The sequence below is a fragment of the Ursus arctos genome, unplaced genomic scaffold (genome assembly GCF_023065955.2).
Source record: "Ursus arctos isolate Adak ecotype North America unplaced genomic scaffold, UrsArc2.0 scaffold_24, whole genome shotgun sequence".
NCBI classification, from domain to species: Eukaryota; Metazoa; Chordata; class Mammalia; order Carnivora; family Ursidae; genus Ursus; species Ursus arctos.
Genome location: NW_026622919.1, coordinates 33,991,172 through 34,017,033, shown reverse-complemented (window position 1 = coordinate 34,017,033; position 25,862 = coordinate 33,991,172). Strand labels below are relative to the sequence as shown.

The following is a 25,862-nucleotide window of genomic DNA, read 5'->3' as shown; positions in this document are numbered from 1 at the left end:
TTCTCTGTGCAAACCTTCAGGAAGGCACACAAGCAGCACTCAGATGCCTCAGGCAGCCTCACAGAATTTTCTCAAGAAGGCTTAGTAGAGAACACCATGTCCGCTAAGGAGAGAGAAAAACTTGAAGACATAGCAAAAGCATTCGAGGCTTGTTTTGAAAGTCTTATTTTCCCCCGAAGGGGAAAGAAAAGAAGTTCAAGAATCCCAGTATAGTGAAAGCCCTTGTTCAACTTTGTTTTGCTCAGCATACCACTCAGAAATCAAAGGAGAGCATCCTGCAGATGTTGCAGAGGAATTGGGAGAATGTTGAATGATGCTGCAGGTGATTAGCAGCCTTATAATCTGCTATACTGAAGGAAATTTTGAAAAATGTTACTGCTTTACCAGATTAAAGGAGAGCGTGATGTGGGGGAAAAAAAGAAGTTGTCTTAAATGCACTGTGCTATTCTAGATTGGATGCTGGAACAGAAGAAGGACATTAGTGGAAAAACTGATGAAATCCAAATAAAGTCTGAGGCTTAATTAATAGTAATGCATCAGTGTCAGTGTCATAGTTTTGACAAGTGTACCATGGCAAGGTCGGATTTGGTTAGATAGTTAACATTAGGGGAAACTGGCTGAGGGGTATATCAGAACTCTGTACTACATTTAATAATCTAAAATTATTCCAAACTATAAAGTTTATTTTTTATTTATTTTTAAAAAGATTTTATTTATTTGAGAGAGAGAGAAATCTCGAGTGAGAGCCCGCACACAAGTGGGGCGATGGAGGGAATGGAGGGGGAAGGGGCAGAGGGAGAAGCATACTTCCCGTTGAGCAGGGAGCCTGAGGCAGGGCTCCATCCCAGGACCCTGAGATTATGACATGAGCTGAAGGCAGAGGCTTAACTGACTGAGCCATCCAGGTATCCCTAAAGTCTATTTATTTATTTATTTATTTTTAAAAAAGATTTTATTTATTTATTTGAGAGAGAGGGAGGGTAAGAGCACGAGCAGGGGCGTGGGGCAGAGGGAGAGGGAGAAGCAGACTCCCCAATGAGCAGGAAGCGGGGACCCTGAGATCATGACCTGAGCCGAAGGCAGACACTTAACTGACTGAGCCACCCAGGTGCCCTCCTAAAGTTTATTTTTAAAAAAAGTTTTCAAGGATGAAAAGAGCGAGCCCAAAGAAGAGGAAGGAAGTGAGGATGAGGTGGTCGAAGATAAAGTTGACGAATTAGTTGGCTCTAGGGTAGGCTTTCCTCTTCTCCAAAGGAATTGACTGCTCTATACACAGCTCACTTATTTTTTTTTAAAAAGACAATGAAATTGTAAGGATTTATAAGATAATTTCTGTTATGTGGTAAATCTGTTGAAGTAATTCTTTTAGTAGTATTTTCATGTTGAGCTTTATTTTCTTATTGTTGAACTTTAAAAGACGCAGTTACAATCATTGTTAATCAGTGTTAATCACAAGTTAATACTTTGTATGATACAGTACAGGGGCTGTAAATTGGCATGGAAATTTAAAACAGGTTACGTATAACACAAATTGTGTGCAGGATGATAGTTTTTGTGCGCTTTTGGTATACTGAAAAAGTAATACTGTACTTTTTTTTTTTCACCCCCAACTCTGGCCCTTGCCTTCCACCTGGAACTGAAGGCAAGCCGGAAGTAATACTTCTGAAAATTCTAGGTAGTGTGTAATTACCTGATCGTAAACACCTGGGACTAAATAGCTACATGTAGTAGTTTTGTTTATTTCTGAAGCCTTCTTGTTTGTTGGCTAATATAGGGGATGATTTAGTTTTTTGAGTGCCTTTGCATTATACTGATGCTTCCTATTAGACTTTGATCATTGTATTTTAGGTTTCTGCAATTCTTTAATAGGTTAAATTCCTTTAACCAAGATTATCAGACTCCTGGAGAATTTTCTTTAGGAGTAAAAATTTTACACAATGTGTTGGTTCCCGAGATGTAGGATTGGTGGAATTGGAGAGGGATAGGGTTGGCTTTATTTAAGTTCCTTTTCGTCTTGAACATCAGTAATACTAGAGCTATAAAACATTTTTTATTGAAACATTTCTGTTTACTTTGTAGGCTTACAGTGGAACACCTCTAACAGAAGAAAAGGAGAAAATAGTCTGGGTCAGATTTGAAAATGCAGATTTAAATGGTATGGTTTTAACTTTTTTGGGACATATAAATTAAATGTTTGTTTGACATTGACCTGATTCCAAAACGAGAACTCTTACTTTAGTCAGATTACTTTCTCTTACAGTAACTTTTTTGTTTTCAAAATAAATTCATTTTTAATTTAAGAAGTAATGTAATCACACTGTAGAAACTTCATTAGAACTGATATTGTATTGTACAAGTCTGAAAGTAACTGTAACATATAGTGCCTAGCCTTAAACTTTAGGACATGATTTCTTAGAAATTATTAAATCAAGTTTGATCAGATGTATAGGATTTATAACTGCACGGTTATCGTTACTGTTGAACATTTTAGACTTTAGAATTAATTTTTCCTGAACAGAATTTATGTCTGATTGGCCCTTTTGTTCTCAGATACATTCCTACATTCCATTTCATTGCTCCTTCCTGCTCCATTTTGTAAGGTGGCTGTCCTTCGTGTGTTTCCCACGATACCATGTCTGTTGTCTTCTGCTGAGTTTGGGAGGCGCTGATGAGAAATTGAACAAGAGGATGGAAAAAAGGGAAGAGTACTCTTCCCTCTGCTCTCTCTGTTAGTGGCTGCATTTCCTCTGTGATTCAGGCTTCTTCTAGGTAGCTCCACTGGTGGTCCAGCTTCTGCCAGGTGACCCAGCACCCTGCACTCCTGTGTTTCTCTAGCCTGGGGTAGTCGTAGCTTCCTGCGGCTGCTAATGCAATAGGTAGCTTCACAGTTCCTTTTTTGGTCTCTCAGCTAGTCCATCATCCGTGTAACCATTTGTCTTCATTAAATTCCCAGTTATGAGCACATGGAGATGGTTTCGTTTCCTACCTGGATTTTGACTGATCGCATACTCTTGAGTCTTCATCTCCTCTAAGAGTTTAAAAATGTGATGCTATATATTTAAATATATATATATGTATTTATTTATTTTAAAGTTACTGTCCAGGAGGGAGAGGCTAAGTTGCACTTCTGCAAATTGGCCTCTTTTGAATTCTGGATTCTTTATTAGCAGTTCATTCGAACAATGACCACTTGTGAGGCCCTTTTTGTGGGAGATAAAATATTCATTTGTATGGGTGATTATTTATGACGTAAACTTTTCCTACTGTGTTTCTCTTTGAAAGCTTATAGTTTGAATTTTTTTTCTTTTTATGACTGTTAAATTGTCCTGTTTACTAGTGTATTTTTCTTCCTTTTTTCCTTTTCCTTCTTAAGTTTTTATTTAAGTTCTAGTTAGTTGACATATAGGGTAATATTGGTTTCACGAGTAGAATTTAGTGATTCATCACTTACATATAACACCCAGTGCTCGTCACAAGTGCCCTTCTTAATAGCCATCACCCAGTTAGCCCTTTCCCGCCCACTTCCCTCCATCAACGCTTGGTTTGTTCTTTGTAGTTAAGAGTCTCGGGGCGCCTGGGTGGCGCAGTCATTAAGCGTCTGCCTTCCGCTCAGGGCGTGATCCTGGCGTTATGGGATCGAGCCCCACATCAGGCTCCTCTGCTATGAGCCTGGTTCTTCCTCTCCCACTCCCCCTGTTTGTGTTCCCTCTCACGCTGGCTGTCTCTATCTCTGTCAAATAAATAAAATAAAATCTTAAAAAAAAAAAAAGAAGGTCATTATCCCTTTAAAAAAAAGAGAGTCTCGTATGCTTTGCCTCCCTTTTTCCCCCTCCGCCTTTGTTCATGTTTTGTTTCTCAAATTCCACATATGAGTGAAATCATATGGTATTTGTCTTTCCCTGACTGCTTTATTTCACTTAGTATAATACACTCTAGCTCTATCCACATTGTTGCAAATGGCAAGATTTCATTCCTTTTGATGGCTGGATAATACTCCAGTGTCCCTGTGAGAGTGTGTGTGTGTGTGTGTGTGCGCGTGTGCATGTGTGTACACACCACATCATTTTACCCATTCATCAGTTGATGGATGTTTGGGCTCTTTCCATAATTTGGCTGTTGATAGTGCTGCTTTACACAACATGGTGCAAGTGCCCTTTCAGATCAGTATTTTTGTATCCTTTGGGTAAATACCTAGTAGTGCAATTGTTCGGTTGTAGGGTGGTTCTATTTTTAACTTTTTGAGGAACCTTCATACTATTTTGCAGAGTGGCTGCACCAGTTTGCATTCCTACCAACAGTGTAAGAGGTTCCCCTTTCTCCACATCCTCACCAACATCTGTTGTTTCCTGTGTTGTTAATTTTAGCTATTCTGACAGGTGTGAGGTAGTATCTCATTGTGGTTTTGATCTGTATTTCCCTAATGGTGAGTGTTGCTGAACATCTTTTCATGTATCTGTTGGCCATCTGTATGTCTTCTTTGGAAAAAATGTCTGTTCATGTCTTCTGCCCATTTCTTCACTGGATTATTTGTTTTTTTGGGTGTTGAGTTTGATAAATTCTTTACAGATTTTGGATATTAGCCCTTTATCAGATATGTCATTTGCAAATATCTTCTCCCATTCAGTAGGTTGCCTTTTAGTTTGTTGATTGTTTCCTTTGCTGTGTGGAAGCTTTTTATCTTGAAGTCCCAATAGTTCATTTTTGCTTTTGTTTCCCTTGCCTCCGGAGACAAGTCTAGTAAGAAGTTGCTATAGCTGAGATCAGAGAGGTTACTGACTGTTTTTTCCTCTAGTATTTTGATGATTTCCTGTTTCACATTTAGGTCTTTCAACCATTTTGAATTTATTTTTGTGTATGGTGTAAAAAAATGGTCCAGTTTCATTCTTCTGCATGTGGCTCTCCAGTTTTCCCAACACCATTTGTTGAAGAGACTCTTTTTTCCATTGGGTATTTCTTTCTTGCTTTGTTAAAGATTAGTTGACCATATAGTGTGGGTCCATTTCTCGGTTTTCTATTCTGTTCCATTGATCTATGTCTGTTTTTGTGCCAGTACTATGTTGCCTTGATGACTGCAGCTTTAGTAGTAGTCCTTGAAGTCCGGGACTGTGATGCCTCCAGCTTTTCTTTTCAAGATTGCTTTGGCTATTTGGGGTCTTTTCTGGTTCCATACAAATTTTAGGATTATGATAGCTCTCTGAAAAATGCTGTTGGTATTTTGATAGGGATTGCCTTTAATGTGTAGATTGCTTTGGATAGTATAGACTTTTAAACAGTATTTGTTCTTCCAATCCATGAGCATGAAATGTCTTTCCATTTCCTTGTGTCATCTTCAATGTCTTTCTTAAGTGTTTTATGGTTTTCAGAGTACAGATCTTTTACCTCTTTGGTTAGGTTTATTCCTAGGTATCTTATGGGTTTTGGTGCCATTGTAAATAGGATTGATTCCTTGATTTCTCTTTCTGCTGCTTTGTTATTGGTGTATAGAAATGCACCTGGGTGGCTCAGTCGTTTAAGCGTTTGCCTTCAGCTCAGGTCATGATGCCAGGGTCCTGGGATTGAGTCCTGTGTTGGGCTTCCTGCTCAGAAGGGAGTCTGCTTCTTCCTTTCTCTCTCTCTCTGCCCCTCTGCTCATTCTCTCTCTCTCAATAAATAAATAAATAAATAAATAAAATCTTTAAAAAAAAAAGAAATGCAACAAATTTCTGTATGTCGATTTTGTATCCTGCGACTTTGCTGAATTTGTGTATCAGTTCTAGCAATTTTTTAGTGGAGTCTTTCGGGTTTTCTATGTAGGGTATCATGTCATCTGTCCCATCAGAAATTTGACTTCTTCCTTGCCAATTTAGATGTCTTTTATTTCTTTTTGTTGTCTGATTGCTGAGGCTAGGACTTCCAGTATTATGATAAGTAACAGTGGTGAGAGTGCACATCCCTGTCTTGTTCCTGACTATAGAGGAAAAGTCTCAGTTTTTCCCTATTGAGGATGATATTAGCTCTGGGTCTTTTGTATATGACCTTTGTGATGTTGAGTTATGTTCTATCTATCCCTACTTTGTTGAGAATGGATTTCATCAAGAATGGATGCAGTATTTTGTCAAATGCTTTTTCTGCATCTATTGAGAGGATCATATAGTTCTTATCCTTTCTTTCATTAATGTGGTGTATCACATTTGTTGATTTGCAAATATTGAACCACCGATGCAGCCCAGGAGTAAATCCCACTTGATTGTGGTGAATAATTCTTTTAATGTACTGTTGGATCCTATTGGCTAGTATCTTGGTGAGAGTTGGCATCCATGTCCATCAGAGATATTGGTCTGTAATTCTCCTTTTTTGTGGGGTCTTGGAATGGTTTGGGATCAAGGTAATGCTGACCTTGTAGAAAGAGTTTGGAAGTTTTCCTTCTATTTCTATTTTTTTGAACAGTTTGAAAAGAATAGGTATTAACACTTCTTTAAATGTTCGGTAGAATTCCCCTGGGAAGCCATCTGGCCCTGGACTTTTGTTTGTTGGGAGATTTTTGATTGCTGTTTCAGTTTCTTTGCTGGTTATGGGTCTATTCAAATTTTCTATTTCTTCCTGTTTCAGTTTTGGTAGTTTATATGTTTCTAGGAATTTATCCATTTCTTTCAGATTGCCCGATTTGTTGGCATATAATTTTTCATAATATTCTGTTACAATTATTTGTATTTCTGTGGTGTTGGTTGTGATCGCTCCTCTTTCATTCATGATTTTATTGATCTGGGTCCTTTCTCTTTTCTTTTTGATAAGTCTGGCTAGGGGTTTATCAGTTTTATTATCTTTGAAAGAACTAGCTCCTTGTTTCATTGATCTGTTGTACTGTTTTTTGTTTGTTTGTTTGTATATCATTTATTTCTTTTCCAGTCTGTATTATTTCCCTTCTTTTGATGGCTTTAGGCTTTATTTGCTGTTCCTTTTCTAGGTCCTTTAGGTGTAAGTTTAGGTTCTGTATTTGAGACTTTTCTTGCTTCTTGAATTAGGCCTGTATTGCTATGTACTTCCCTCTTATGACTGCTTTTGCTGCATCCCAAAGCTTTTGGACTCTCATGTTTTCACTTTCATTTGCTCCCGTGTATTTTTTTTTTTTTTAAATTTCTTCTTTAACTTCCTGGTTAACCCGTTCATTCTGTAGTAGGATGTTCTTTAACCTCCATGTATTTGTGGTCTTTCCACATTTTTACTTGTGGTTGACTTCAAGTTTCATAGTGTTGTGGTCTGAAAATATGCATGGTATGACCTCAGCTTTTTTGTACTTATTGAGGCGTGGTTTGTGACCCATTATGTGTTCTATTCTGGAGAATGTTTCATATGCACTTGAAGAGAATGTGTATTTTGTTGTTTTAGGATGAAATGTTCTAAATATATTTGTTAAGTCCATCTCGCCCAGTGTGTCATTCAAAGCCATTGTTGCCTTGTTGATTTTCTGCTTAGATGATCTCTCTGTCCATTGTTGTAATTTGGGTGTTAAATTCCCCTCCTATTATTGTATTATTATCAAGGAGTTTCTTTATGTTTGTTATTAATTGATTTATGTATTTGGTTGCTTCCAAGTTGGGGGGGCATAAGTATTTACAACTGTTAGGTCTTCTTGTTGGATAGACCCCTTCATTATGGTATAGTGTCCTTCTTCATCTCTCGTTACAATCTTTGGTTTAAAATCTAGTTTGTTTGATATAAATCTGGCTAATCTGGCTTTCTTTTGATGTCCATTAGCGTGGTAAACGGTTCTCCAGCCCCTCATTTTGTTTTTCTAAGTAGGCTCCTCACTCAGCATGGGGTTCGAAATCACAACCCCCAGATCAGGAGCTGCATGTTTCACCAACTAAGCCAGGCAGGCGCCCCACAACTCCCTCCCCACCCCACCTCTGCCTTGCTTTCAATCTGCAGGTGTCTTTAGGTCTAAAATGAGTCTCTTGGAGGCAGCATATAGTTAAGTCTTATTTTTTTATCCATTCTGATAGCCTGTGTCTTTTGATTGGAGCATTTAGTCCATTTACATTCAGAGTGATTATTGATAGATATGAATTTTGGTGCCATTGTATTGCCTGTAAAGTCAGTATTTCTGGAGATTTTCTTTGTTCCTTTCTAGTCTTTGTTGCTTTTGTTCTTTCTTTCCCACTCAAAGAGGCCCCTTTAATATTTCCTGAAGGGCTAGTTTAGTAGTCATGAGCTCCTTTAGCTTTTGTTTGTGCGGAAAACTCTTTATCTCTCCCTCTATTCTGAATGACAGCCATGCCGGATCAAGTATTCTTGGCCGCATATTTTTCCCATTCAGCATGTTGAACATATCATGCCACTCTCTTCTGGCCTGCTAAGTTTCTGTGGACAGATCTGCTACTAACCTTACGTGTCTGCCCTTGTAGGTTAAGGATTTCTTTTCCCTTGCTGCTTTCAGAATTCTTTCCTTATCTCTTTACTTTGCATATTTTACTGTGCTATGTCTTGGTGTTGGCCTGCTTGTAGATTTTGATGGGAGTTCTCTGTGCCTCCTGGATTTGGAAATCTGTTTCCTTCTCCAGATTAGGGAAGTTTTTGTCTACAATTTGCACAAATAAACCTTCTACCCCTTTTCCGCTCTCTTCTTCTGGGACTCCTATGATATGAATGTTACTATGCTTTAGGGAGTTGCTGAGTTCCCTAAGTCTGCATTCATGATCCAATATTTTTCTTTCCCTCTTCTTTTCAGTTTATTTTTTTTCCATACTTATATCATCTGTATCACTTATTAGTTCATTTGCTTTTTCTATCCTTGTGGTCATTACATTCAGTCAGTTTTGTATCTTGGTTATAGCATTTTTTATTTTGGCCTGTCTAGTTTTTAGGTCTTTTATCTCTATGGTAAAGGACTCCCTGGTGTCTTCTGTGCTTTTCTCAAGCCTGGCTAGTATCCTTATGATTGCTGTTTTAAATTCTGATTCAGGCATATTACTTGCATCTGTTTTGATTAAATCCCTGGCTGTGATCTCTTCTTGTTCTTTCTTTTGGAATGAATTCCTCTGTCTTGGCATTTTGTCTAGGTCTCTCTCTTCTCTGTGTTAGGAAGGCGTGTTATGTTTCCTGCTCCTGAGAATAATGGCTATATTAAGAGGTCCAATACTCTCCTGGGCCTGGTGCTTCAGGAAGTGTTTCTGGTGTGCTCTGCTGTTGTATTTGGCTGCTCTTCCTCTCATGTCAGTTCTCTGCAGAGTTTCTCCTTGCTTGCAGTTCGGAATGTTTGGACCTTGTCCACTATATGGCGAGTTTTAACTAAGTGTGTCTTGGTCTGCTTGTTAAAAGAGGCTAGATCCTATTTTCCCTAGAGTCGAAGCTTTGCAGTACTCTATTGTCAGTAGACTTGGTGTGTTTGGGGCATTTGTGCTGGTCTTCTGGTGGAGGGGCCTGCTGCTGCTCTGACTCTCAGGCACACTTGTCCTAGTAAAGAAGCACCTGCACAGTGCAGGGGTCAGGGCTTGGTGTAAGTGGTTCAGGCCTCCACTGTGGGCACTGTGCTGCTCACTGAAGTCCATCCCTGCTGAGGGACAGGGGTAAAAATGGCATCAGTTGACTCTCTCGTCCTTGGGGAGGGGAGTTTACACTTGCTTCTATTCAGGAATTCCTCACAGAAGTGTGAACAATATCTCTTCTTGTGTCCCCAGCTTCCGTCAGATCCCTGCCTTCATCCTATGTGTGTCTGAGCCATCTGCTCACCTGGTGGTGCAGTGCTTCTGTGTTTTATCTCAGGCCCACTGGCTGGGTTTCAGAACGCCAGATTTTAGGGACCTGGTATGGCACAGACCCATGCTGATCCTCTGGGTGTGGGTCTCGCCCGCTGTGTCTAGTGCTGGTTTGTCCCAGAAGGGCAGTTGCGTGAATGTGCAGAGGCTTGGAGTTTATGGTAAAGTGTAGCCAAAAGCTGGCATCCAGGTTACCTGCCCTCAGCAGCTGCTTCTGCTCCTCCTATGCTAGTGAACGGGGCAGGTCTGTGGCACCCACTGGCTCTTTTGTCCCCACGAGGCAGTGCCACCTCTCCCAGATGCACTCCAAGAAGGGGAACTGCTTCTCCCAGTGTGACCCAGGGAATCCTCAGACCATGCTGTCTGCTCCCGAGCCTCTGCCTTCTCCATAGGAGCACCTCTGTGCCCTCCAGGCTCCACCTGGTGATGGTGCAGACTTCTAAAACTTAAGACTTTGAGCTCCACTGCTTGTAAAAACTCAAAATAATCAGCCCCTCTTATTTCCCTGTCAGTGGTTTCGGGGAGGTGTTTTTCTTGTGCAATGCCCTGAGCTCTGTTCTCTTTCTCTCTCTCTGTTTCTCTCTCTTTGTTTCTCTCTCACCTTTCTCCCTGATCAGGGCTCCCTCCTCTCTGCAGTACTGGTGATTCTTTTCTCCCCCAAATCATGTCTCTGCACCTTCTACTTTCCATGACGTGGCCTTTTTTCTCCCTCTAGTTGTGCAGTTTGTTCTCTCAGTCCTCAGATCTATTTCCTGGGTATTCAGAATGATTTGATATTTATCTAGCTGTGTTCAAGGGATGAGGCAAGTATAGGGTCCTCCTACTTTCCTTTTCCCTCTTTATTAATAACTAGGTTACTATTCATCTTTTGTTTTCGATCATCTTTTCCTCTTGAATTCAGACTCTTCTTTCTCTTCTGGAAGTGTATTTTTGCTTTGTGCATGTCAGAAAGTATTAGAGAACTTTTTTTTTTTTAAGATTTTATTTTTAAGTAATCTCTACAACCAATGTGGGGCTGGAACCCACAACCCTGAGATCAAGAGTTGTATGCTCCAATGACTGAGTCAGCCGGGTGCCCCATTAGAGAACTTTCTTGATTTTTTTTTTTTTAAAAGATTTTATTTATTTATTTGACAGAGAGAGAGACAGCCAGAGAGAGAGGGAACACAAGCAGGGGGAGTGGGAGAGGAAGAAGCAGGCTCCCAGTGGAGGTGCCTGATGTGGGGCTCGATCCCATAACGCCAGGATCACGCCCTGAGCCAAAGGCAGACACTCAAGGACTGAGCCACCCAGGCGCCCCGAGAACTTTCTTGATTTAATAACAAAGTAAATGTGGTCGTGGTTTTGGAAATACTAGTGCAGATAGTAACAAAAGCTTGTTGTACAACATATGCAAAATGTTAAAAATAATATTTAAGGGCCTAGGTTTATGTCAGCAGCAAAAAAAAAAAAAGATTTTAATATTACAAAACTGACATTTAGAAAATTTAAGCAAAATAATCTTTACTTAGGCATGATTTTGTGTGTGTGTGTGTGTGTGTATTTTAACAACAAATAAAAATTGTTGGTGTAATATTCCATAAAGCCTTTGCTTTATTGAAGTAAAAGGCATCTGGAAATGTAGATGGATCCTGCTTGAAAATTATTTTATCTATGTGTGCTATTGAACTTACAGTGGTTGTTTTAAACATAGTATTCCATATCCCAATTGATTTATTAAACTTTTAAATATATACATTTTCCTCTTTAATACTCACATGTTTTTTGGCCTCTCCTTTTTATATCATATTGATACTGTATGAAATTTTGTCCCAGCTTTTTAATGGATGTACTTTTTATTGTCTCTGGCCCTAGGAGTTTGTGTGTCTACTTGTTAGGTTTTAAGGCAGTAGTAAAGATTACCAAGATATTTGACCCCCCTTACTTACTCAGTCTCTTGCAGCATTTCTTGAATTTGTCTATTTGTGTTTTCTTTCTTTCTCTCTCTCTCTTTCTTTCTTTCTTTCTTTCGAGAGAGATTGATCATGAGCGGGGATGGGGAAAGGGGGAGGGGAAGGGAGAAAGAGAATCTCAAGCCGACTCTACACTGAGCTCAGAGCCTGACACAGGGCTTGATCTCATGACCCTGAGATCATGATCTGAGCCAAAACCAAGAGTTAGATGCTTAACCAGTGGCGCCACCCAGATGCCCCTATTTGTGTTCGTTCTTCAAGAATTTTTTTTTTTTTTTTTTAGGTCTTTGTGCAGCAAACCTGAGATGTTTACAATTGAAAGGAAATTTGGCTGTGGAAAAGAAAAAAAGTAGGGTTTATTGGCTGCAATTCCAGCATCTCACTGAAAAAGGCTAACAAGGGCTAACTTTTCCCTCGCATTGGAGTTTCTCGATCAGCCAGTCTGCCCTTTCTTGGTACCTGGTGCACCTGGGGTGCAATTCCTTGTTTATGGCCTTTTGTTTTTCATGATACCCTAGGGGAGATAGTGGAGGGGATTCTTCTGGTCTTAGCCATGCTAAGCAGCTTGCAGAATTCTTTGTAGAACAGTTATGGGTACCTGGAGATGGTATTAGGTATTTATTTAGGCTTCTCTTTGCCAGACCTGGAGTTTTTCTGGCAGAACAATTTAGAAGTTTATTAGCTGGCTACAGTCTTAAGTTATTTTATATTATTAATGAAACTATTGGCTATTAATTAATTTAAAAGTTGCAGTAATTGAATTGAAAACTCCGCTTTGGCGATTGCTTTCTCTTCCTTCCAACAGGCCTGGGGGCTCTTGTTTTTTTTGCTTGGAATGGTAGAGTGATACCAGTTGACTCCTTGCCTCCAGGCTGCAACCCATTTGATTATGGCTTATTGTAGTTGGGGGTTGACTAGGCAACGCCTAACAGGAGATAATGCTAAGGGACCTGGCTTATTGGGATTCTTCAGTCCTGAGTTCTCTTAGGTATCTCCATTCCTAATCATTGTACTGACTTTGGCTTCTTGTTAGGTGGAGACTCCTGCTTTTGAAACTCATTTGTGAGTGGTATGAAGTCCCTTTGTGTCACTGACACTGTTGTCTTTCTGCTTCCAGGCAGTCTGACTTATACCTAAACTTGTTTCTCTTGAGGCTACATACTGAAATAGGTTTAAGAAGTAGGCACAGCAGTTTAATATCCTGATGTTTCTGTCAGATTCCTTAAAGGTGAGTGTATAATTTGAGTCCCAGAACACATCATGTTAACCAGCTGGTTTGCCACAGTATAACAAGAACTGCCAACCTTCTAGTCTGTGAGGGGAAATTCTTACCACGCCCTGGCCCTTCCTGACTCGGTCAATTCTAATATAAAAGTACTAGTATAGTACCCTGTTACATATGTTATATTGTGTATTATATATATTATGCTGTAGTATAGTACTCACTATACTTAGGTATCCATTTTTATATTCAGCAGGCTTTTTTTTTTCAGTTGCAAGTGATTGGTTTAAGAGAATCAAGAAAAGTTTTTATTGTGATAAAATACACATAACATAGAATTTACCTTTTTAGCCATTTTTAAGTGTATAGTTTAGTAGTGTTAAGTACATTCACATTGTTAGGCGAACAATGTTTAGAACTCTTTTCATCTTGTAAAACTGAAACTCCATACCCATTGTACAATAGCTCCATATTCTCTCCTTCCCACTAGCCCTTGGTATCCACCATTGTACTTTCTGGCTCCATGAATTTGATTATTCAAGGTACTTTGTAAGTGGTGTCATACAGCATTTGTCTTTATGTGACTGGCTTATTTCACTTAGCATGTCAAGGTTCATCAGTGCTGTAGCATGTGTTGGAATTTCCTTTCAAGGCTGTGTAATATTCCATTGTATGTATATATCATATTTTATTTGTTCATCGATGGTCATTTGGGTTGCTTCCACCTTTTGGCTTTGTGAATACTATTAATATTCATATAAAAATATCTCTTTGAGTTTCTATTTTCAGTGCTTTCTGAGTATATATCCATAAGTGGAATCGTTAGCTCATATGTTTATTCTATTTTTAATTTTTTTGAGGAACCTCCATACTATTTTCCATGTGGGAATTATTTTTTTTAACCTTCTCATATCATATACCTGGAAAGGGTAGTGGCTTGAAACTTCTTGTCATTAACTTCTTGTCACTACTTCTTTCTGCATGTTTGCTTCTCTCCTTTGACTTCTCTAATGAGGTTGGAGCAGTGATTGCTCAAAGCTCTCTGATCATACCTATATGATTATGCTATATGATCAAGGAGGAAAAAGTATTCATTGGGTGTCCAGAAAGATTACCTTCCAGTTACTGAAATAGTTGCAGTGGCCAAGGATGTAGTACTAGAATTGGCTCAGCTCGTTATGTGCCTGTTCCTGTGCTCGATGAGGAGTAGGATCGGTTACTGGGAAAGGGGGCGGCACAGAGTAAGAAGTGTGTGAGGCATACAATTGTAAGGGCTGCTGCAAGCCTCTATTGCTGTAGCATGCTTGGGTCCACATGTCAGCCACACCCTGGACATTTCATGTAGATGTCTCACAAGTGCTTTAAACTCTTATTCCTTTTCCCATCTAACTATGTCCCCTCAAAAGCTATGCTTCAGCCCTACTTGGCTTTCAGGTCATGAATGGCACGGAACTTTTCATGCGTCAGGATCTTTGTACAGGGGGCCTTCTGGTTGAAATCTTCTTTCCTGCCTCAGTCCTCGTTCACCTATTAGCATCTACTAAAAATGAATTCCCAGTTTTTAGACTGAGTATTGGCAGTACATTGCTGCTATTAATACGCACATGGAATACAGAAGCATCTGGTTTGGGAGAAAAATCTAATTTCACCTTATACCTCGATTTTTTAGGTGAGCAGAAAACCCAGTGGGCCTCTGTCCCCCAATCGCAAAGATTTTTCTAAGGAGGGAGAGTATACTGAGTGGACAAGGTTTCAGAGGATGGGTGAATGAAAGGAGAACATTGTAGTTGACTAAAACCACAGAGAAATGCTACATGTCTCTGTAGGAAAGACTGTAAAGTCTATGTAAAGAAGATAAACAACAGTTATGGATAGAATAACCTGTGATGGTAGAATAGGGGATATGAAGAAAAGTCAAGAATAAGGATTACTTAAAGCTGTAACGGTTTTGAAGAATAACCTACAAGTTTTACAAAATTAGGAGTTTCATTCCAGAGTGATAAAGTCTGCTGTACCACCATCTAGAGAATGAAAAAGAATACAAGTGACTAAGCAGAATCTAAAATAAGAGAAAGGAGATTTTGTTCGTATTATGACCTCAGGGTTTTATACGTGGCATTTGAGCCCTTCTAAAAGTTACAACCTGTGGTCAAGATGGTAGCTGTAGTAGAAAGATGACTGGATTGAGTGTCAAGAATCCTGAGATTTCTTTTCAGCTTTGAGTACATTATGACTAACTTGTTCTTGTCAATGATAAAATGAAATTGGCCCCTGCTCTGCACATAAAACAGGATTGTTGTTTGTCAGATGAGCTGATCTGTACATCACAGCACATTGAAAACTATAAAAGACCGTGTAAATGTTAGGTATAAAGAGAATTATGCCCTTGGAAAATAAGTTTATAATTCTGAATTTTCCTGGCAATAGAATCATGTGCTATTAAGTTTATGCCAGTGAATTCCTGTCAAAAGAAATTCAGTATTAAATACTACTGATTATAAGCTGTGTTGAGCATTTTGATCTTTATATCTGAGCAACAAGAAGTCACTAATATAGAGGATGTAGGTGAAGAGATACATCATTATTTATATTTTTAAAAACACCCTTTTGTATGGAGTTTGTGGGTAACAATGTTGCGGGAAGCCATTTTATGGTTTTGGAATCGATGTTATAATGGGCAGGGTAGTGGTGGTGTAAGAAGAGAGCTGTTTAGGAAGACACAGGTGATAGATTGCTGATAGATTTATTGTTAGAGGAAAGGAAGAAGGTGATTCCTGACTTTGCCAACTGGCTAGATAATCATGCTATTCACCAAAATAGAGAGCCCTGGAGGAAGATAGGTTTGTGGAGGAAATCATGATCTTTGAGTGGAATTTGATCTTCTACTAGACATCCAAAAACCTATGTTGAGGAAGTCACTAGCAGATACTACAAGAAGCAGTGGATGGAATGAGACCACTTGGGAGGCTATACTGTGAGAACAGTGTTTAGGAGTTAGTTAGCTTTGAACAACTCCAGTATTTAAAGAGTAGATGGAAAGGAATTCGTCAGTGGAGGAAATGGTCATGGAATGGTTAGAGTGATAGGAGGAAAACCAGGAGAAGATCATACCTGAAAACCAAAGGAAAGTATTTTAAGGAGAAAATGGTGAGTGTTGGTTATAGCCACTAAATAGTCTAACAAGATGGGCTTAAAAAATGTACATTGTATTCAACAACTTGGAGATTATTGGTGACCACAGCAGAAGTCACTTGGGAGGAGTGTCGGGGCAGAAACCATTTTGAAATGGATTTGGGGTGAATGAGAGATGAACTATAGATGACAGTTACAAACAACTTAATCAAAGAGTTTAAACTTCTAGAAGGAGAGGAGAGTAATGAAGTCAAATAAAGGGAGAGGGATATTGTTGTTTCAGTTTATGATTTTTAAAGCCTTATTTATTGTGCAAATATATCATGATAAGTAATACAAAAGGTTAGATCAATGAATGAATTTTTACGATTCCAGCACCTGTGTAACCATCACCTAGGGTAAGAAGTAGAATATTGTTACCTAATTGCTTAGTGGTTTTGGATTTCATATCAATAGAATTATTTGCTCTCTAGTTTTTTTTGTGCCTGGCTTCTTTGGCTCATTATGTCTGTGAGGTTCATCCATGTTATGATGTACGACAGTGGTTCATTATTTTTCTGTGGTGAGTAGTATTCCATTGTTGCAGTATACTGCTATGCTTGTCCGCCTTCCTTTTGATGGGCATTTGGATTGATTTCAGCTTTTGGCTCTTTACAAATAGTGCTGCTATGAGGGTGCCTCGCTGGCTCAGTTGGAAGAGCATGCAACTCTCAGTCTTTGGGTTGTGAGTTTGAGCCCCATGTTGGGTGTAGAGATTACTTAAAAAAAAAAACTCTTAAAAACACAAATAATGCTGCTGTGAATATTCTTGTGCTTGTCTCTTGGCCTATTCATGTTCTTTTTTCTAATGAGTGTATCTAGAGTAGAGCTACTTGGTCAAAGGGCATTGTATCTTCAACTTGGGCATTTATTGTCAAACTGTTTTCCAAAGTGGTTGTACTGATTTACATTCCCTAGCAGTAAATAAGCAATACTTTATTTCACATCCTGCCAACACTTGGTTTTGTCATTGTGGTTTTAATCAACACTTCCTTAATTACAAATGAGATTGAGCCACTTTTCATATTTACTGATGATGGATTTATTTGAATGTCTTCTTTTTGAAGTGTTTTTTCATGTCTCTAGCCTGTTTTTCCAGTGATTTATCTGTTTCATATTGATTTTTAACTGTTATATGTACAAGATGAGTCCTTGTGGGGTTATAATTGTTATAAGTCTCTTCTCTGGTGCTGCGGCTTGCCTTTTCACTTTTCTGCTAAGGGTGGCTCCTGATGAACAGAAGTTCTCCATTTTAATGTAATAGATAATGTGGTAGAATTTACCGATCTTTTATGCAAAGAATTTTTTGTGTCCTACTAAGAAGCCTTTCCCTGTACCATGATGATGAAAATGAGCTTCTACGTAATCCACTCGTGTTTTCCTAATTTTACCTTTATTATTTACATCTAAAATTCCCTGGCACTGATTTATTTGAAATTTTTTAAAAGGTAGGAGACACTTCAGCATGTTTAAATGCTCACTGAAAATATCTGGTAGCATGGAAGGTATGGAAGATAAAGGAAAGAAATGATTAGAAAAAAGCTCCTGAGAAGGTGGAGGAGGATGGGATCCAAAGCGTAGATGGAGAAATTTAGACAGAAGGAAAGACAACTGTTTGTAATGGGATGAAATGAGAATAGAGTGGTACTAATGCACTCAGGTCTTTGGCAACAGGAAATTTCCAGTTTCCCTGTGCAGTCTGAGACAGATTATCTGCTGAGTAAGGAGGGGTTGGGTAGAGTCAGAGCTTGGAGAAGGCTTAAAAAGTCATTGGAGAAATTATAGGTGAAGTTCCAGAAAATAGAGTAAATTTGTTATGCTGTTTTGAGGGTCCAGTTGAGGTTTGTAGAGATAAATAATTTTATAGTGGTACCAATTCTGTCTAATTGTGTGATATTCCTATAGCAGTACTTGATCGCCATATGAAGATAGCGGGTAGTTGGGTTCATCTAGGATTGAGATTTTGCGAGATGGGTGCTATGCAGAGATCCCGTAAGAAGAGATCAGAGACTGTAGATTATTGGCAGAAGTTACTGAGATGATTGATCAAAGACCATAAGATGGAAGGAGAGTCAATATAAGGTGGTCTGAAGAACAGGGAGAAGGCAGGGAGTGTAATGAAGTAAAAAAATGGATCATAATGGAAATGGTTGAGCAAACCTGCCGGAGGATAAGGTCATGGATTTGAGAATAGAATGCTTGAATTCGTGTTTTGTGAGGTGCAATTGTTTTTTTCAGGAAGGATGTCTTTCATAATACTGATTATATAACAGATGCTTAATATTCACTGATGCGAACTGGAAGTCGATGAGACAAGTACCTATAATTCTCTTGTAGTGGACCACATGCCCGGTGTTCAGGTGTATCGGAATTCAGTTCCTAAACATGAAGGAAAGTAACTTGTCTTCCACTGTTAAATTTACAAATATTAGAAATTCTGGTATGTTATACTTCATATTTATATTTAATTAATTTTGGTAAAAAATTTTTTTCATGTATCATTTACAGATGGTTTTGTTCCTGGTGTTAATATTCCCAAGTTTTCTAGTGAAAGTTTTTTAAATAGTCTTACTGGTGCAGGTAATTATAGGTACTGTTAAAAAAAAAAACTACTAGTTTTATAATTTCAGCTTCGTGTTCAGTTTCTTATAGATGATGTCTTCCAAATACTTACTTTTACTGAAAAACAATTTAAACAATTGTTAGACTAATAACACTGAAGAAGTGTAGTTGTTTTCTTTTTAATTTGCTTCTTTGTGGCTTAATTCTAACGCAGATACATCGAGAAATCTGGAATTTCATGAAATACACAGCACTGGGAATGAGCCGCCTCTGCTGATTATGATCGGCTACAGTGATGGAATGCAGGTCTGGAGCATTCCGGTAAGTCTGGAGAAGGTTGAATCCGGATCTAAGATACAGTACTGGCCAGCATGCTAGCTGATGTGAAATCTGGCCACACTTTCTGTAAGGTCTCATCCATTTATTTCACAAGCAGCTGCTGAGAGGCTGCTGTGTGTTTAGCACCATGCAAGGCACAAAGAACAAGGGGCAAGTGAGGGAGCAGAGGGGCTGTAAATGATTTGTGATGTCAGGCCAGGAATTGTGGGAATCAGTTTACGTGCAAGATCTCATTTTTTCGTCGTAGTAACTCTTTTGAGTAGGTATTATTATTATTTCCCTCCCATTTTCCAGGAGAGTAAACAAGCTTACAGAAGGCTTTTTCCTTTCTTTTTAAAAATTAGCAGTCATTAAAAATCAGTGTTTTGAATCAGTTAAAACAGTCATGTGGTACAAAATTCTCGAGGTTATGAAAGCTTAAAAAACTCCCTCCCACCCTTGTCCTCCATTTCCCCTTGAGGCAACCCAGATTTCTAGTTTCCTATGTATCCTTATATCTGTGTTTTATGCAAATAAAACATAAATGAATTTGTTTCTGCCACTCTGCCCTCCCTAGCAGATGGGAGCATGTTGTACAACTTAGTCTGTACTTTGCTGTGTTTTACTCATAATGTCAGTATTCAGAGAGCTCCTTCATTGCATTTTAAAAGCTGCATATAATTCCATTATTTGGATTTTCCCTAATTTACGTAATTTGTTCCCTATATTGAAAAAACTTGAATATCTTTTTTTCTGCTGTTAGACATAATGATGTAATACATGAATTTTTTTTTTTTTAAAGATTTTATTTATTTATTTGACAGAGATAGAGACAGCCAGCGAGAGAGGGAACACAAGCAGGGGGAGTGGGAGAGGAAGAAGCAGGCTCACAGAGGAGGAGCCTGATGTGGGGCTCGATCCCAGAACTCCGGGATCACACCCTGAGCCGAAGGCAGACGCTTAACCGCTGTGCCACCCAGGCGCCCCTATGTAATACATGAATTTGAACAGAGGTTATTTAATGTCTGTGTATCTAGATAAGATAAATTTCAATTTTGGTAAGTGTTTAAAATTGCCTAATATTGGTCCCAGTTTGCCTCTTAAATCCTACATGTTCCTCTTTGGGATGACCAGAAATAAAATGTCCTAAAAGAGAAAGAGGCTTGGTAGAATCACAGCTGAGTGACTTACAGAACAGATTGCATACTGTGGCTTGTACTTATATTCTGGCCTGGCCGAAATATCAGATCTCTTCCGTGGATGGTCGGGGGAAGGGGAACTTCTGTGGTGTGTGTGTGTGTGTGTGTGTGTGTGTGTGTGTGTGTGTGTGTTTTGCAGTTGGAGGCTCAGGGCTATTTGTATCTTTAATAAATTCACTCACCATATTGAAGCTCCTTGTGTATGTGCCTGTTTCAGCTAGAATTTCCCCCCCTCTTTTTGGTTCTGTCGGGTAATATCATTACTTCTTAAAAGATTTATAGGAGAACATAGTATATTATGTCAAATTTAAAGGAATTCAGGATGTTCTTGAGTACAGAATTTGGCTTCAGTGGCATAAAGATTATTAAGTAATGATTACATTGGACTTCATAATTCTTTAATATTTTAAGTAAAAATTTACTTATTTTTTGATAAGTCACTGATGAACTTTGGTCTTTCATCTAATCACATAATTATGATATAATTAGTTATTTAGGGTTAGAGGTTTTATATTTCTTATTTTTAAAGATTGGCTTTATTTTGCAGAGATAGAAGAATCCTGCTGTATGTCATGAAATGAGTGTCCTCTTTCTTTTGCCTTTTGGGATGGGTAGTTGACATTTTTCATGGTCCTGCGATGCTGTTTGTAATTTAAGTATCATACCGAAGGCATGGACTGGACTTAAAATTAGGCAGTGTTGTTGTTTTTTTTTCTCCCCTACCGAGAGAAATATTTCTAGGCTGTGATCAGAGGAAAAGATTTTGTAAATGTAACTTTTTCTTATTAATAGATATAATATTTTGATCCATTACACTCTTTGTTGACAGACTTGAAGGCAGAGGGGAAGCTAGAGCTTTAACAAGAAGGTTGAGCCTGTGTGATGAGGGGTGTTGACCGGACTGAGCACATTCCTTTGGTGGTACTCAGGCTACCCACTTGTTCTGGTTATAATTAGAGGTATCACTTTTAATAGTTTTAAAGTTAACTTGTGTTTAGCTCTGAGTGACTTAAAGGTCTTCTGCATAATTTAAATTACTTCTGTAAGGTAATTCTTACGCCCAGAGTGCATTTTGAGGGACTGGAATAATCTTGTCTTCATGCAGTATTCATTAGCTGGTTGTTTACTATGGTAGTATTATAGCCCTGTGAGGACTGTTTCAAGAATTAGGAGGCAGTTTGGGAAAATAAGCTCCTTCTATTGCATTGATTGTGCTCTTACTGTGTTCAAAGCATTTTTTGGACACAGAATCTCATCTGTCATATACTGTGAGGTAGAAGTTACCCTGTTTTACAGGTGGTAGCGTCATACCACTTGTAAGAGGTGGTATTGGAATTCAAACCCACTTCTATGTGACTTCAAATTCAAAGCCTATGATCTCAGAGCTGTACGTCATTACTCCCTAAATGTGATAGCAAAAGGTATACTAGTACTTTGGCAGTTCAATTTTAGTTTTCGTTACACAGGTTATGATGTGCCTTCAACTCTTCATCTTTTATAGAGTACTGTGACTGTTACCCATTACTAACTAAACCCTTCCAAAACTTATCACTGGTCAGTTATTCAGTAATCATTGAAGTGTTACTATGTGCTAGACAGTGGGGAGCTTATGTTGGTCAACCCAGAAATAATCCTGGCTCTTAGGGATCTTTTCAGGCCATAAATCATATTTGCTTTTGAGTACGTGTGAGTGGGCAGAAAGTCAATCCCTGTCCAAGCCATAGCTCATTTTTTGCTTCAAGTTTGTGAATGGGGTTCCCTCCTCTTGATTTTATATAACCTGTGAGTCTCAGATTAAGAAAGTAAACAGATCCTGGTTACACATTTAACAAATTGTCTGTTTATGAATTGCATGAATTTGGACAAGGCCTAGATGGTGTCTCGACATACAGTTAGTTTGTGGAGTTCGCTCACAAGCAGAACTGCCCAGATAACATAGTTGCTCTACTGTGCAGTTCCCACCACTTTGTATATGGGGTGGCTGGAGGAAAACACCAGCCTTCCCAGCTTTCCCAAGCTGTCAGGCCCCTTCTCTCAACACATCTGATGTCATGTAAGAAAGCATGATTATTTGTTGATGTTCTGGATAAACAGGCCCTTTTCCCACTCATGCCTAACCATCTCATTGCCTCTTTTTGGTAATATAAATATAGGTTCTCTTGCTTAAAATTCTTAACTTAAAGAAAAATATCAAGATTGTACGTGGATTAAAAATCAAATAGTTTTGTGTGATTCATATGAAAAAATAAGCAGTTCTGTACTCTTCCTTTCACAATTCCTTGAGTTCTATTAGCTGTTATCTCAGTATTTATTTCCATCATTTTAATATGTCCTATTTATAGTCTTGATTTTTCTCTTCTCCCAGTCTTATACTAGAAGACTTGGTGCCACAAACTATGAGGACTTAAAAGGTGTTCATTATTGAGGCTCTTGGGTGGCCAGTTGGTTAGGTGTCTGACTCTTGATCTCAGGTCTTGATCTCAGGGTCGTGAGTTCAAGCCCTGTGTTGGGCTCCATGCTGGGCATGGAGCCTACTTAAAAAAAGAGAAAAAAAGGTATTCATTTATTCAGCACAGATCTGGGATAAAATATGTATTTTGAGCAAAACAGACATGGTGTTTGCTCTAATGGAGCTAGTAGGAAAGATGAATTTAAATAAAAATGATATACAACTTAAATTGTAATATGATGAAAAGAATAAGAGATCATAATAATAAGGAAGTGGCATAGAAGTTAAGATTTAGCCAGGGTAAGCTTAGAACAGCAAACAGTAAAGTCAGTGGCTTTGAGGTAGAAATGTTCTTTCCTCTATGGTTGGACACTGATTTAGATTTCTTAAGTTTTTTTTTCTTCTTAAAGAATATTGAGATAAATATCTTTATGATCATGTAATTTGGAGGGATCAATAAAAGCAGATACACCAAGGCTCTTGATAGATTTGCCAGATTGCATTCTTGTAAAGCCATGCCACTTACATTTACCCCATTTATTTATTAATTCATTCACTCAGTGAAGATTTATTGATTGTCTTTCACAAGCCAGACCCTGTTCAAGGTGCTGGGAAAACAACGATGAGCAAAACAAAATCATTCTTCTTGTGTACTTTCCATTCTCGGGAGGTGGGGAAGATGATAGTAAACAAACATGTAGCATGTTAGCTGGTGATGAGAGCTAGGGTGGGGTGGTTGATGTTGTGGTGGGTTCCTGTATTAGGCAGGGTCGTCTGGGAAAGCCTCTCTTGAAGATCTTTTGTGCAGAAGTGTGGACGAGTGATCCTTCCGCGTATTTGAGGGAGGAGCATTCAAAGCCAGTACTCTGTGCGAGGATCATGTTTCCTCTATATTCAAGAACAGCAAGGAGGCAGTTCAGCTGGAGGAGGGCGCGCAAGGTGAAGCATGCTGGGGGATGATGCCTGAGAGGTGGTGGTGGGCTAGAGCTTGGTCAGCCACGGACCTCAAAAATTGTAAATACAGAGCAAAGTTGAAACAGTTTTGCAGTGAAAACAGGAAATCCACCACCTAGATCGAACCATTAACATTTTACAACGCTTCCTTCATTTCATATCCATCTCATTCAACACATTTTAAAGTAAATTGCAAACACCAGTAGACTTTCCCCCAACCACTTTGGTGTGCATATCATTAGCTAGAATTCAATATTTGATTAATTTTTGTTAAAATATACGCACAATAAGATACACAAATCTTAATATGTCAATTTCCTAAGCTTTGACAAGTGCATACACCTAGGTAACCCAAATCTCTGTCAACACGTAGAACATGCTTATCACTGAAGAAATTTCCCTCATGCCTATTCCCAATTAAATTTTCTTCTATCCCATGCAGAGGCAGCCGCTGTTCTCATGTCTTCCCCCCACTACAGAGTGGTTTTGCCTGTTTTAGAACTTCCTGTCCTATTATACACATTTTTGTGTGTGTAAGGCTCCCTTCACTCAGCATGTTTGTGAGGCTCACCTCTGTTGTTCAATCCTTTTTATTGCTGAATAATACTCCTGTGTATGAACATACCATAGTTTATTCCTTCTCTTAATGATGGATAGCTGGGCTATTCACAGCTTTTGCCTTTTCTGACTAAAGCTGCTGTGAACATCTTCTGTAAGTCTTTTTGTAAAGTGGTGTGTTCATTTCTCTTAGGTAAGGACCTACAAGTGGAATTGCAGCTTCGTAGGGTAGGAATGTGGTCAGGTTTATAACAAACATCCAAACCTTTTTCCCAAGTAGCTGTACCATCTTACATTTCCCCCAGCTTTGTATGCGTTGTTCCATAACCTCATCAACATTTGGTGTTGCCCATCTTTTTAATTTTAGCCACTCTGATGGGTGGTACCTTGTGATGACTAATAATGTTGGAACACTTTTTCATGTATTGTTGGCCATTTGAATATCTTTTAGGAATTATCGGCATACTTTTTTTTCCCCCACTAAAAACATTGAGTTGGAGAAGCCATTTGAGGACTTTGCACAGATGAGACAGTGATGTGTCTTACAAAAATAGTAAAGGTATGATAAAGAGCAAATATGAGTGGAAGGATAGTGAGTTTGGTTTTAAGTTTGTGGACCGTGGACTGGTGGTGCTGGTTGTAGTGGTGAAATGTTTGTTACTGTATGCAACAAAGTAAGTACAGAAAATGAGGGTAAGCTTTTAGGCATTGATAGCTATTTGCCAGTTGCACATCATCCAAATATGTGTTTGTTGCTTACAGAAGTATCTGTTTGTGCCAGAATGGAAATTAAAAAGTAAATAATCAGACATTCATAACGAGGTTTGACAAACACTATCAACATGACATCCAGGTGGAGGAGGAGTTGTTTATGGCAATGGGCATGTTTTAGACATTGTGTAGTCATGTGTTATTTCATTTAACACAGATGACAATCATTTCTATGATTATTAACATTCATTTCAGTGGTTATATGCTCTCTGGACTTAGAATGAGATAAAGAAGTTTCAGGAAGGAAATTTGAATTGCAGGATGAAGGCTTGGATTTATTAATCTTTCAGCCAGTATGAACTCATTAAAAATCTTTGAGTAACAAGAGATACATTCCAAAATCCATATTTAATAAACATTTATCTTGCAATGACAGTGGGACAGAGAATAAGGAGAAAAGAAAAGGTTACCAGGTCAGTTGGGAGTCAGTTTCAACATTGTCCAAATGTGGGATGTTGTGAGCCTGAACTAAGTTTGTTGTGGTATGTGATAAGACATTAAGAGGAGAGAAGAAAGAGTCAAAGATGTTCCCAGGGTTTTGACCTGGGGCTGGTGTTACCTGGCATGTATGATGCCATAGTTTTAGAAGAATCGTAATTTTATTATTAGACTTAGACTTGCATTGCGTTAGAAATTATATAAGGCAAAAATTTCATTGCATAGTATAAGTAATAAAGAATGCTCATGTAAAATTTTCAGCAGATAAGAAACCCAGGATATACCTTTGTAAAAGTCCTGGGAGTTTTCCCTACTTTTTTGCTATGTGTTTAAATGGCAACTTAGTTTTATCATCCTCTTTTGAAATTCTTAATATCTTAAAATCTTTAAAATGTGTTCTTTACAACACCTAGAAGATGACTGCATGAAACAGTGTATTTATTTATTTAGTTTCAAGAGCTTTTTTTTTAATGTTTCAAGTTTTTATTTAAATCCTCGTTAGTTAACATACAATATTAGTTTCAAGAGTAGAAT

General features: G+C 38.5%; 1 protein-coding gene across 21 annotated transcripts in view; it reads left to right on the top strand.

Moving 5' to 3' along the window:
• BCAS3 (BCAS3 microtubule associated cell migration factor) overlaps window positions 1–25,862 on the top strand; it is a 578,553-nt gene that overhangs the window by 7,418 nt on the left and 545,273 nt on the right. For 18 of the 21 annotated variants that reach the window (XR_008961213.1, XM_057317873.1, XM_057317874.1 and 15 more), the window contains exons 4-5: window positions 2,080–2,155; window positions 18,856–18,962. Coding sequence is in view for 20 of the 21 variants with exons in the window: in XM_057317873.1 (XP_057173856.1) it covers window positions 2,080–2,155; window positions 18,856–18,962 (183 nt within the window). In the remaining variant the exon portion in view is untranslated. Of the gene's footprint in view, window positions 1–2,079; window positions 2,156–3,666; window positions 12,036–18,855; window positions 18,963–25,862 lie in introns of those variants that run through there. The other 3 variants (XM_057317879.1, XM_057317876.1, XM_057317878.1) reach the window with 1 other exon arrangement.